Here is a 12862-nt window from a genome sequence, read left to right as displayed (position 1 = left end):
TGCATACTTGAAAAAGTGAAGTAGAAGCCGAAACAATTTCCACAGCAACCCACAAAGTGATCATGGCCAATTGAGGTCATTTATTTAACAGCAAGTGTTTATCGAGTACCTACTATGTGTCTCTATCACCTGAATTGATAACATACATTTGAAGTAAAGGAATATTCTGCCAGCAACCTAAAATGTCAATGACAAAAAAAAAAAAAGAGACATTGGATGAAAAATAGAATAATTAAAAAGTACAATCTTTAGCAACTGCCAGTAGCATTTAATTTAACATTTTCATATAAAATCTCTCAATTGAATAATTACCTACATGTCAAGGAATCTATATATTACTCAAAATATGCAGCTTTCTAAATTAAATTTCTCAAGGCTATTACTTTTCATGAACTAAATAACAGTGTGAGATATTTCACTAACACTACCTAACTCTAGTGCAAGCACACTGAAGTCACCTTATCCTATTGTGCATAGTTTCACTAAAATTTCATAACTCTTAAAATGAAGATTAGAGGAAGTATAAATTATTTAGAGTAAGTTTAAGAATAATGTTCTGAATGTGGTCACCAAGAAGAAAAAGGAAAGAGTGGATTTTTCAAAATGAAATATGTCATTATTCAATATGTCTTCAAGAGAGCTTGAAAGATATAAAAATTCATGTCATACTCCACAGTAAGGGAGAGCTGATGCTCCACCAAAGGGGAAAATTCATTTTTGCTTCAGTGAGAAAATTACATTATGATATGAAATGAGTGTTAATTGTTCATGTGCATTCATATCAGCTAGTATGCTGGCTAATTCTGCAATTTTTATTTATCCCTACATACATTTTTAGCATTTTGTATCTCTCTTAAGCTCAGGAAATCTGAATGAAAATTCCCCAAATACAGAGTCTTTTTACTAACATATGACATCAATTAATTAACTCATATGTTCTTTAAGTTTTAGTTATTTGAATGACAGCATCATGCAGTAAAAAAACAGGCTATGGAGTTTGAGCCTCAACTCCTTAGTTTTCTATGTACCTTTAAATAAATCATTTAATCCCTCTGCACATTCAGTTTTCACACCCGTGCATGTGGATAATAACAGTTCCTACCTCACAATGTTATTGTGAGGATCAAGATATATAACTCAGCTCGCATTGTTGAAAGGTACTATGTGTCAAGCCACATTTCATATATTAGCTCACAATCTTCAAAACTCTATGAAGTTGGTATTATTATCATCTCGATTTTTTTTTCAGATGATGAAAGAAAGGAAACAAGAAGTTCAATATCTTCCCCAAGGTCATACAGTTAGTTAAGTAGCAGAGCTAAAAATCAGAACCAAAGCTTTCTAGCTCCAGATCCTGCACTTCCACCACTACACTGTACATCTCCGTATCCAGGAGCTCTTTGTAAACTATGAAGTGAATCACACATATTACTTGTGTTGCTGTGGTGGTGGTGGTGGTGGTGGTTGCCACTAGTAATCTCTACTAACACTGCCTAACTTAGGAGCATCTAGAATTTTGCCTTTTCTGATTTTCTTGCTAGGCCTGGCTTGCCCTTTTCCTCATCACTGCAAGGACAAATCCCAAGTCCAGTATGATCTCTCGTGGTTACTCCAGCTCAAGGTAACCTCTGCCCTCTGAGCCCTAGTGGCAACATTTTTACCCAGCTTTATTCAGATATAATGAACATATAACACTGTGTAAGTCTAAGGTGTACAACACATAATCTGATATACATATATATTGGGAAATGATGACCACAATAAGGTTAGTTAACACAGCTACCATCTCACGTAGTTACCCTTTGTGTGTGTGTGGTGAGAACATTTAAAATCTCTCTTAGGAACTTCGAAGTATATACATACAATACAGTATTATTAACTATAGTCACCATGCTATACATTAGATCCTCAGAATTTATTAATCTCAGAACTAAAAATTTGTGCCCTTTAACAAACATGTCCCCATTTCCCCCACTCTCCAGCCCCTGGCAAACACCAGTTTATGCTCTGCCTGGTAGCAATGTTTACCTTTTTACAGTCCTTAACATATTGTACTTGTTACCGTGAATTTGAGACTTGGTTTATTTGCCTCGCTACACTGTAAGCTCCTTGAGGGCATCATCCATCTCTGACATCCTTTATTCATCTCTGCATCCCAGAAACATATTCATGCCTTGTGTATAAATACTTCCCAGTAGTTGGATAGATGAACATTCAATATGAGCAATTAGCATAATTATTACTAAGGATAAAGACTGAACAATCATGATAAAAAATTCATTGGTCAAATGTTTCACAGGTATATTTTTAAAACTTCATACTTATATATAAATCAATAGTATTAAGTAGATTTAGATATAGTGGATATTTTATTTTTCAGTACCCAAACATATTTTCAATTTGGGAGAGAAAGTCCAAAATAAGTGGAAAGTGGGGGCTCATTCCACACCACTAAGGCCCAAGGGAGGCACTCTCTCATCTTGTCATTCTCCTACCTTTGATCGGACTCTATGATCTACTTTTCCAGTAAATTCTTTTCTGCTTATCATGGTCAAGTTCAATTATTTGCAACCAAGTATATCTAACTAATACAGCCCGAATAAACTGTTTAAAAGTCTTGCTTAATAATTATCTATTTTCAAAATTACAAGCTCAAAAATTTTAAATGTTATATATTTATCTAGTAATTTTAAGTAGAAAATAAATGTAAAATGCCTTTTAATTACATGAGAAAGTTTATGTATGTTACAATATATTTTTTATGAGAAATATGCCCATCAAACAGCAAAAAAAGTAGTTTTGACTCACTTTAAACTGTCCACACAGTGTTAAGAAACTTATAATAATGCAAGTAATGCTCTAACCTTTCATTTAAATTAAGTTAAACACTTAACCTAGCAGAAGTACTTACAAGACATTCTTGAAGAATCCCTTAGTCATAAAATGTCCCCCTGGAAGCAATATTAGGTCCACAAGATCGCCTGAGACATCAACTCTGAGATACCACTATTTATCAGAACTCTGAGGACCATACCTCTAGATGAATACCAACATTGGATCTGCCGGTTGTAAAGCAGACGACACTCTACTTTCAGTCCTACCCAAGGTATTCTGAGGTTTTGATTACAACTTCTTGGTCTGATATCCTTGTACTCAGCATTTGGGATTTCTGGCTCTCTTAAAATCTCCTTACTCCCAGAACATGGACCTATTATGCCTGTAGCAGCACCTTGACTAACTTTATTCCACCATCTGACTTGGTCTCCTTCCCATGAAGAATGAAGTCTCCACCTTTTCAGCACAGCACCTAGTATATGGACTTGAAGAACTCTATGACTTTAAAGAGGAAAAAAGCAATAAATTAATTTCGAGCTGTGCAGTGATTTTTTTCAGCATATTGTAAAAATAGGCTAATGAGTTTTTCGCTATACACACAGTAGGCATTCATGTATATTTTAATAGATGTTTCAAACAGGGCCAGTTTGCCAAGAGTAAGCAAAGAAATGTTTTTTCCTTTTGGACCATAACACAGACATTCACATGTGCAGGAAAGCTAAGCTATAGTCTCTTGCAAGTAAGAAAATAAATCATCTGCCTTTACTGGCTTCTCGATCCACGTAAAATCTGTTGCTTTTTGTATATATATGATGTTTTGTACTAATACAGGTTAGAATAAACTTTTGACTAGTTAGTGTCTTGTTGTTTTGTATCACATTTTTCTAACACTTTTTCTTTAATACACTTTTAAATCAAGGTTTGATTTATCAATGAGATTCTTTTCCCATCACATGTTCTAACCTAGCATCCTACTTCCACCCTAATGTTTCAAACATTTACATGGTTCAACAAATAATTCTCATTAAATTTGCTCTATTATTTGGACTTTTCAGTTTGAATATATTTATATTAGTTAAATATTTTTTCATTATTTTTCTTAATAACTTTCACTGTTTGCTCTTCAAATTTCATTTCAATCCCTAGAATCTCTTTTTAATCTCCCAAAATTCATGTTCCATTTCATTATTATGACTTTGGCTAGATTTATTGTTTACATAAATAAAAGTGGCATATATGAACTTTCTTAAAATATCTCTACAATCAAATAAGACTCTAAATTAAATTATCTGTCAAACCATTTTCTATTTCCTGCTTATTATAATTAACTAGAATCATTTTCGCCTCAATCTTTAAGTATCTCTCTAATTCATTCTTTTTTCCTGTTTAACAAACTGCTTTAACTCTCACTCTATTGGCAACAGTGGTTTTTCCCTGAAAAGATTTTTTCCCAGCTCATTTTCTCTAAGAGGTTATTATTAAACATTTTTAATAATGCTAACAATACAAAAAAAAATAGCCAAATTCCTTTTCCTAAAATTTCATTCTTCCTAATTTCTTCTCATCCTTCATTTATTCCTCTGTTTTACTCAGTCATAATTTCTGCTCTAGGAAACCCCTCCACTGGTCTCACTCATTTCTGCTCATTTTCTTTCATTTTTTCTTTATATTCTCCAATCCCTTTCCATCCATTATCTATTCCATAATTTGACCTCAATGTATCTTTTCAAGCTTTTCCTCCACAACTCATCTGAACAAAACTCCTACTCCAAACTGGCCTCTCACTGTTCCCCAAATATGCCATGCCCTCTCCACCTTTCCGCTTGGCAATCACCCTTCTTTCTCCTTCTCTCCAAAGTTTTTCCCATACGCTTCTGAAAAGCTGACAGATTATCTTCTCTTACAAGCTATTGAACAGAACCATGGATATTTTACTTTTATTGTCCAATTTTATCCAAACCCCATCTTTCCTGCATTCCTGCCATTCTCTTCTTTGCACTCTAAAGATCCTCTTGTTCCAGGCCATGGACAAGCCTCTTCCTCTTCCTCCTCGATGAGTCAAACACTGTTCTAATTCCAAACCTACCATTATTCTTCCTTTATGCTGATCTTTATCTTGGTTTGGTTTATGTTGCCTTTGAGAAGGAATCATTCATTGGCTATATCATTTGCCTTGTTCCTCTATAAGCAAGCAAGCATTCTTCAGACATATAACAAGTGCAAAAATATTCCATACGAAATATCTGGGTTACATTTTTAATTCTATACTCTTATATCCTGGGCCAGTAATAGAAGGGATCTACAGAAAGAATGGATGTTCAGTTACTGAATGGAAGAAATGTTTCCTTCCCTATTCAAAAGCAGCCCATCTGACTAATTAAAGAAATATGTCAAAACGATTCCCAAGAAGAACCCATATGTCAGCCAAAAAATTAAATATTTTGAAAATGAGAAGAACCACTTGGTCTGTTTTTCAATATAGATTGAGAACAAAGGAAGAAGAGGGACAGAGACGAAATTAATCAGAATTCCAGTTGAAATATTGAAGTCTCTAGTTATATCAATGAAAGGGGAAAATATATAAGCTTAGGACTCTGGTGAAGGCAAAATCATTATGTGCATGCCTAAGGTTTTTATGACATTTCTGGTATTTTCCATCTGCTTTTGACCAAAGCCAAGCCCCCAAAAGAGAAGATGGGACATAAAAAGGTGATGGAATGGTGGGGGAATAGAATTATGAAAAATAAGGTACAAATAACTCTTTAACATAGCGTGTTTCAAAAAATAGTAGGAAAAAAAAAACAGTGGGCACTTCAAGATATCCACATTTTGTGAGGATGGACTTCACAAACTACAAAGCACTAGTCAAACGTGGGCTATTTATTATTACTTGACAGAAGTTCAATTGTCTCTCACCCACTGCTGGGTATCAAATGCTATTAACCCTGTCCTACCATCTCTCTCAAACCTGAAATGGTAAGAGTGATTAGGGAAATAAAGAACACTAGAAAGGACTTACGTCTTCTCTTAAATCCATCTTACCCACTAGAGAACTCCTGTAAGCCCAAGTAGTAGAAACGCAAGGCACTCAGGAGCAAATCTGTCTCAATATAGCTGTCTGCCTTCAAAGATCAAATAAAAATATGTGTTATCAGAAGTAGGGCAGCTGCTCAGTTGGTTTGGATGCCCACCTTTGAGTCTTCAGGACTTTCTATTATCCTGAGTCAGCTACTCCTATAGTCTCTGAGAAGTACCAAACTAAAGAGTGAAGATATATAGATTGTTGGGGTCCTGAGTCTCCTGGAAACAAGAGCATTACTTACTTCCTTATAACTCATCACAGCAGTTCAAATAGGACGCCATCACAAAGTTTCCATTTGGCGGCTGTATTCAGAAATGGTTAGAAATTCCTCACTGTTTCATTCAATAAATACCTGCTGATACTGTGCCACAGTTGATACTATGGGTATCAAAATAAGTAAAACTACATACACATACACACACACACACACACACACACACACACATATATGTCGTATCTGTAATCATCTCTCTCTCTCTCTCTCTCTCTCTCACACACACACACACACACACACACACACACACACATAGAACCATGAATAAAGTTTATCACTTTGGAGGTTGTAGGTACTTAATATTAATTTCCTTCTATCCTCTCTTTACTTTAAAGTTCTACCTGCTAACTTTTTACAGGAGACAAGTAAACAAATAATTCTGTCAAAGTACAACTTGTGATATGACATATGATATGATGTGGTGTAATATGATATCTGTGGTATATGACATATGATACGATATGACATGGGAGTGACAAGATCAAGTGGCATGTTAGCTGAGTCTTAGGCAGTAGTTAACCTGGTGGGTACTGGACAATACAGAGGAATAAGAGATCATTACAGTCCAATGGATTTGCATTTCAAAGACAGAATAAAGATTTCTTCTGGAATCTAAGCCAGTTGAGAAAAGAAATGGTAGTGTCAATTTAAATGGGAATTAGTACTTACTTTTCCTAAAAAAAAATAAAAAGAGGTACTGGAAAAAAATTCAGAGCAAACCAGAGAAACTAATTTTTACTAGCAATCAAATGCAAAAGAAATTCAAAAGAAATTCAAAAACAAGGCTAAGTGAACTATTTTTGATGCAACAAAAAAGACCCCTAGGCAAGAAATTTTATAGTCATCCTCTTTTCTAGGTCGGAACTCTCTTAGAATGAGACAAAGAAAAATCTGGACCTGGAATAAGAGGAAGATGTTAGGAATCTATTTGCCACACTGACAGATTTGTTTAACAAACAGATGAAAAGCCAGAGAAATCAGATATTACAGAAAAAGAGAATGGATTGAGGGGAATAAACAAAAAATTATTACTGCAGAGTAAAGGGTGATACATTTTTAGAAGACCCATTAAGTCAAGTTAGGTGGAAAATAGAAAAGAAATTATTAGACTATGATAAAGGAAAAGAACCATTTTTCATGTTTCACCATAAGAAAACATTCGGTATGCTCTGCAAAGACTAAATTTGATATTTTAATGTACCTGAACAAGCACTAAATGAATTCTGGAATTAAAAAATTTCTAACACTCATTCTATACAACACAGAATGAGGAAGAGTAAGAACAAGGAATGTTTCAACGCAAAATCAATGACTTGTTTTGGTTTTTCTTATTAAGCATAATAAAAGAAATCTTAAAAGTATATAAATAGAATCCAAAGATGCTAATTTTTTTTTTAAAAGATAGAGAAAACCAACATGAAGGAAAGATCTTAGGAAGTATACAAATTTCATTAAAATATAATTGGACTTGCAGGAACAATTACTGTGCTGTACTGTAAGGGGAGCTGTTGGCACATAAGAGCAAAGCACACGTATGAGCTCATCCAGCAGCCTGGGCAAGACCCACTTCCAGCTAGAAGCAGTCATGTTTCAACACCTCCAATTCCCTAATGCTGACAAGCTAAACAACTTGTTTTGTCTCTGGGAGCTCTTCTCTGGTGATTAACTGCTTATGGTGAATACTAATTATATGAAAGTACAGTATTGAAGAAGTAGTGTCCTATTTCCTCTACCTGCAGCCTCTACATGTCTTTGAATCCAGAAGGTACTAGGTAGAGCCATTGCAAACCAGAACCAAAAAAGACATTTTCCTCCCCGCTGGTAAATAAATGTTATCTTTTCCTACTTTTTAGTATAATACGGCTCACTGACAAGAAGCCTCCTTTAACCTCTGGGCTCCAAACCAAACAGAATTACAATAAAGTGAGTGTTTAAAAGGCCCCTAATAATCATATGGATAAATCTGCAACGAGAGTTTGTGAATTAGTGAACCTTCAGTGTCCTCAATTCCCTATGTCCCATGTTGAAAATTTACCCCAAATTGTCAGTTCTTAGGAACTGCACCTCAGATTAAAATCTTCTCACCAGGGAGTCTATGAGAATTTGTTCTTGTGTTTTAAATCCTAAGTGCTTTGTTAAACCGCCAACACCGCAAAATTAGAGACCATTAAACAATATAAGGCAGCAAGTGATTAAATCTACCAAATACACATTCAAAGCAGCTTAAGCTACTTTTTAATTAAAAATAAAATATCACTGGCTAAATTCAGATGTCTTAGCTATCCAGACAAAGTTAGAAGGCTGCTCAAAATGCAAAATGCTGCTGATAAGGCCAGATCGAAAGGAGAAATAGGCTACGGGGTGGGCTGGGGAAGTGACTTTTGCTGCCCCTGGGCCCAGGACCCATAAGGCCTTGAAACGCTGACCCCGTTTAGCTGGAGGACATGAAGGGGGAAGTCACGGCTGCACTGCAGGGTGAGGACTCCATGTGGTTGCTGATTAAATAAGCTTTATTAGCGAAGGCCTCCAAGGAGACAGGGTGTTCCACCTTCTTGGCAAGGTGGATGAGTTGAGTAACAGCACTGCAGGAAGCGAAGGCACAGGAGATGTATAGATGGCCAAAGGAAATATTAGTGCTATATTTAAGTATAGCTTAAACTAATTGATAAACGATTCTTGAAATAATTATGAGCATTTGGGGAAGAAGACACAGGGGCTTTTTGTTAATGGGATCATTTGAGATTGAAAGAAATTTTTACTGTAAAGTTAGAAGTAAATAAACATTGTAGCTTTAAGTTGTTCCTACTTGTTTAAAGTAAAGGAAAAAAAGGGCCAGGGGGGCTTAGTCAGTGTTGGGCAGGAGGCCAAGAATCTGAAGATCAGACTTAAGGCTGGGATGATATCATTCACTCTGAAGTCTTGATACTGTTTCTAAAGCATGAGAAAATTTACTGGTAAAACCTTACCTCACCCACAGTTTTCTTATTTTTAACTCTATTTTTTTTCCTCTCAAGAATTTTCCAAATCTGCTTTCTGCCTTAATATGTAAACATTTGAATTTACATTTAGTTTCCAACAAGGGCTTACCTAAAAAGCTTGCCCTAAAGTAAAGCACAGGCACTTGGTAGCTACAGGAATATAAGACATGATACTCATATTTAACCACTTCAGTTGCTGCTGCGGTCTCAGTCACTTCAAAATCATCCAGCGGTAACTCTAAAGCTTCCTGAAAAAAAGCGAAAACAAAAACAAAATGTGTTTGTCAATTTTTTTAAAAAGGGTACAATAATGTAGAGAAAGACAGGTTTTCTTCTTGCAGAATAACAGTTAAATAAATATAGGGCTATGAGGTAAGGAAAAGGGAGTTTCCCACATTAATGTTTAACATTTGAGACTTGGGTAAATAGTAAAACCAGAAAACATTAGCATTAACTATTTCCAGATTGTTTTTGAGAGACAAAAAGCAGCTCTGGGTAAAGAAACAGGAAGAAAACTAGAAGCAAAAAGATCTATTGCAATAGCAACTCTGAAAAATCTTTACTGTTCAATTTTAGCAACAAGATGATGGCTATACAAGCTTCCTTCTTCCCTACCTGTGAAAGCTAAAAACATCCTAACAATTGAACAAGAGGCTGTGAAATGTCCCTAAAGATTCTATTGTACTTGCCAAAAGATGATTCATTGTGTGCTGAACAATTCCCAGTTCCATTTTGAATAAGAAAGTTATTTTGCAAGAGGTTGAGTTTGTTAGGTATATTTCAAAATCTGAGCTGAATCTGTTTTCTTTATTATTGTGCTATCTTTGGCATATTTCTACAACAAATCTTTATTTAGAATAGAGTAGAAGGCAAGTATTAATGTCAACTTAAACAGGGTTTTGTAAGCAAAGATGGTTATAGCTAGTTCACGTCTCACCTAATCATTCTTTACCGGTTGATTTTTTTATGATGTGTGGGGGTTTCTTAATGTTTAGAAGCAATTAAATGGACATGTTGAGTCAGAATCTGGTTCCACCCACATTCATTTATTTAGTTGAAGAATTTCCTTTGAAATAAATTTAGTATAAGGAAAGAAGCAAGTTGGTTTGGCTCATTTCTACCTTTCGTTAAAATACTAACAATGACAGTGAACAATCAGAAAGAGCTACAGGAAAGATTTCAAACTTTATCAATATAAAATAAGGTTTCCTGTGGAGATAAGTAAAGCCAGAGACAATTCTTCAGATCTGTATCTGCTTTACTAATTCCCCACTCACCGTCAATTCATTGGAGGAGATATTATACTAGATACATCACAACTAGAGATAGTTACAAAATAGTTTTTCACTGAACTCCAGTAAATACTATCAATTAAACACAATAAAAAAAAAATCAGAGAGAAATCACTGAAATAAATATTCTAGTACAAAAAAATGAATGCAGTAGCAAGAAAGAGGTTTTTCTGTTTGTTTATTTAAGTTCGCATTCGGCAACAGTATCTATACCATCTTTTAAGGCAATTATTTTAACCACATTCTTCCTTTTTGGTCAATGATTGGGTTCGTTAGCATTTATAATTTCCTTTTCTTTCTTAACATTATAAAACATTACATCTTTGTGATAAAAAAAAAAACCAATTGCAAACACTTCACAGTTACATAAAATAAAAAGTGAAATTCCTATCAACCCAGCAGTTCTAATACCTCAGATTTGTAACTATTTTTAATAGGTCAGTGTATATTTTTCCAGCCTTTTTAAATTTCTTGGCCTACAGATACATCCACCCACCCACCCACTTACCACCAGTTAAATCATGCTGTATATACATATGTTCCTTGATGTGATTTTTCATTTATGGATATCCTACCATGTGTTGCCATGTCAGTGCTGTAGATTTTTCTCCTTTTAATGGTTTCACTGTATTCTACTGTATCACTATGCCATAGGGTTTTTTTTTTTTTAAATATTTTTACATGGCTAGATATTTTAGATAGATTATAATTTTCTGCTACTACAACTAATGCTGCGATGAATATTTTAGCACATGTATCCTTATACACCTCTATTTTTCTATGGTGTAGATTCCTAAAAGAGGCATTACTATACGAAAGGGTATGTGCATTTTAAATTTCGATACTGCCAATCTGTTCTCAGAAGAAAGCTATATCAATTTATATTCTCAGCAAAAATGTATGAAAATGTCCTTCCTCATATCCCGTAAATACTGATTTTTTAAAAAAATTTTGCCTATTTGATGAATTTTTAAATGTCTATTTTTTGTTTAATCTCTAGTGTCTTGATTATTAGTAAAAGTGAACATCTATCTATTCATATTTATTGGTAATTTATACTCTTCTGTGATTTGCTTATCCTTATCTTTTGCCTATTTAGTTTGCATTTTCCTTATTGCATTATACAGATTATCTGTATATTAGAAATAATAACTTAATTGGAGAAAAACAGGTGTGCATGACCGTGTGATACATATATGTATATATGCGTATAAAACATTTTCACTCAGTTTTCTTTTAACTTTGCTTATTCTCCATTTTATCATGTTCTTTTTTAACTTTTCATGTAGTTAAATCTATGCATTTTCTGTTTGCAGCTTCTGAGTCACCTGTCTTCATTAAAAGACCTCCTGTTATGTCCCACCTCGTTCCTAAAAATTATAAAAATGTTTAACTCCTTTATTATACACACACATGCTCTCATACACATTTTTAAATTTACTTTTAGCTCATAATCCATCTGAATTTTGTGTGTATGGCATGAGGTAGGGATTTTTCCCAGATGATTTCTGATACTGCATTTTTCCCATTGACTTTACTCTCACCTTTACCATAAATTAGATTTGTGTGTGTGTGTGTGTGTGTGTGTGTGTGTGTGTGTTTATTCCTATCCTTCCCTATTGAGATATTTCTCTTCTTAGACGATCACTGTCCAATTTTTAAATAACTATGGAATTGGGTCATTAATTTCTGCAGAAAACTACAGAAATGGACTGCCTGAGATTCATTCCTGCTAGGGAGAATAAAATTCCTGGAAAGAATGAATGTCCTTTACCCAAATTCAAATTAAGAACTCAGGTATATGCTGGGGTCAACACTAGAGTGATCAATTAGACATACACATAGATCTAGATTCTCAGGAACAATTCAGAAGCCCAAAAAATAAGAGAGAGGGGACAGAACAAGTTTCTCAAAGAACCTATGATCAGTCTCACCCCAGTCTTCTCATTGGCAGCTGAGTGCCTTTGTGGGATTTGAAGGCTGGAGTGGGATTTGGAGGCACAGAGATAATTGGGAGTGCTGTTGTGTCACTCAGCCCCTTGCTCTGGAAAGCCATCTTTAGGAAAAGACATTTTTGCACACTTAACTCACATGAAATGAATTTGAATCCTTGGCATGTGTCTGCTCTTTCCATCCTTTGAAGTCATGCAATTTGGAAATCACAGACTTCAACATATTTTCGACTTCCCTTTCCAAAAGTGCCAGATAGTTTTAGAACTTCAAGACTAAGGTTCTTGTCTCATTCGTCTTTGTATTCCCAGAGACTCTATCTAACACAGAGCTGAGAACCAGAGTAAGGAATATGTTCTACTTTAGTAGCAGATCTGTTTCCTCCCACCTAAGTATACTATAACACATGTCAAAGGTAATTGGCCAGAAACTCCACCCCCAACCCAAATTT

The 12862-nt window shown here is 34.8% G+C and overlaps 1 protein-coding gene across 8 annotated transcripts in view; it reads right to left on the bottom strand.

The window, feature by feature from the left end:
- ATG10 (autophagy related 10) overlaps positions 1-12862 on the bottom strand; it is a 199866-nt gene that overhangs the window by 69966 nt on the left and 117038 nt on the right. For all 8 annotated transcript variants that reach the window (XM_039874984.1, XM_039874980.1, XM_039874976.1 and 5 more), the window contains one exon: positions 9279-9417. In XM_039874984.1, the coding sequence (XP_039730918.1) occupies positions 9279-9417 (139 nt within the window). The remainder of the gene's footprint in view (positions 1-9278; positions 9418-12862) is intronic.

The sequence above is a fragment of the Pteropus medius genome, unplaced genomic scaffold (assembly GCF_902729225.1).
Source record: "Pteropus medius unplaced genomic scaffold, Ma_sr-lr_union100, whole genome shotgun sequence".
NCBI lineage: Eukaryota > Metazoa > Chordata > Mammalia > Chiroptera > Pteropodidae > Pteropus > Pteropus medius.
Note: the sequence above shows the minus strand (reverse complement) of the source record. Positions and strands in the feature narration are given on the sequence as shown.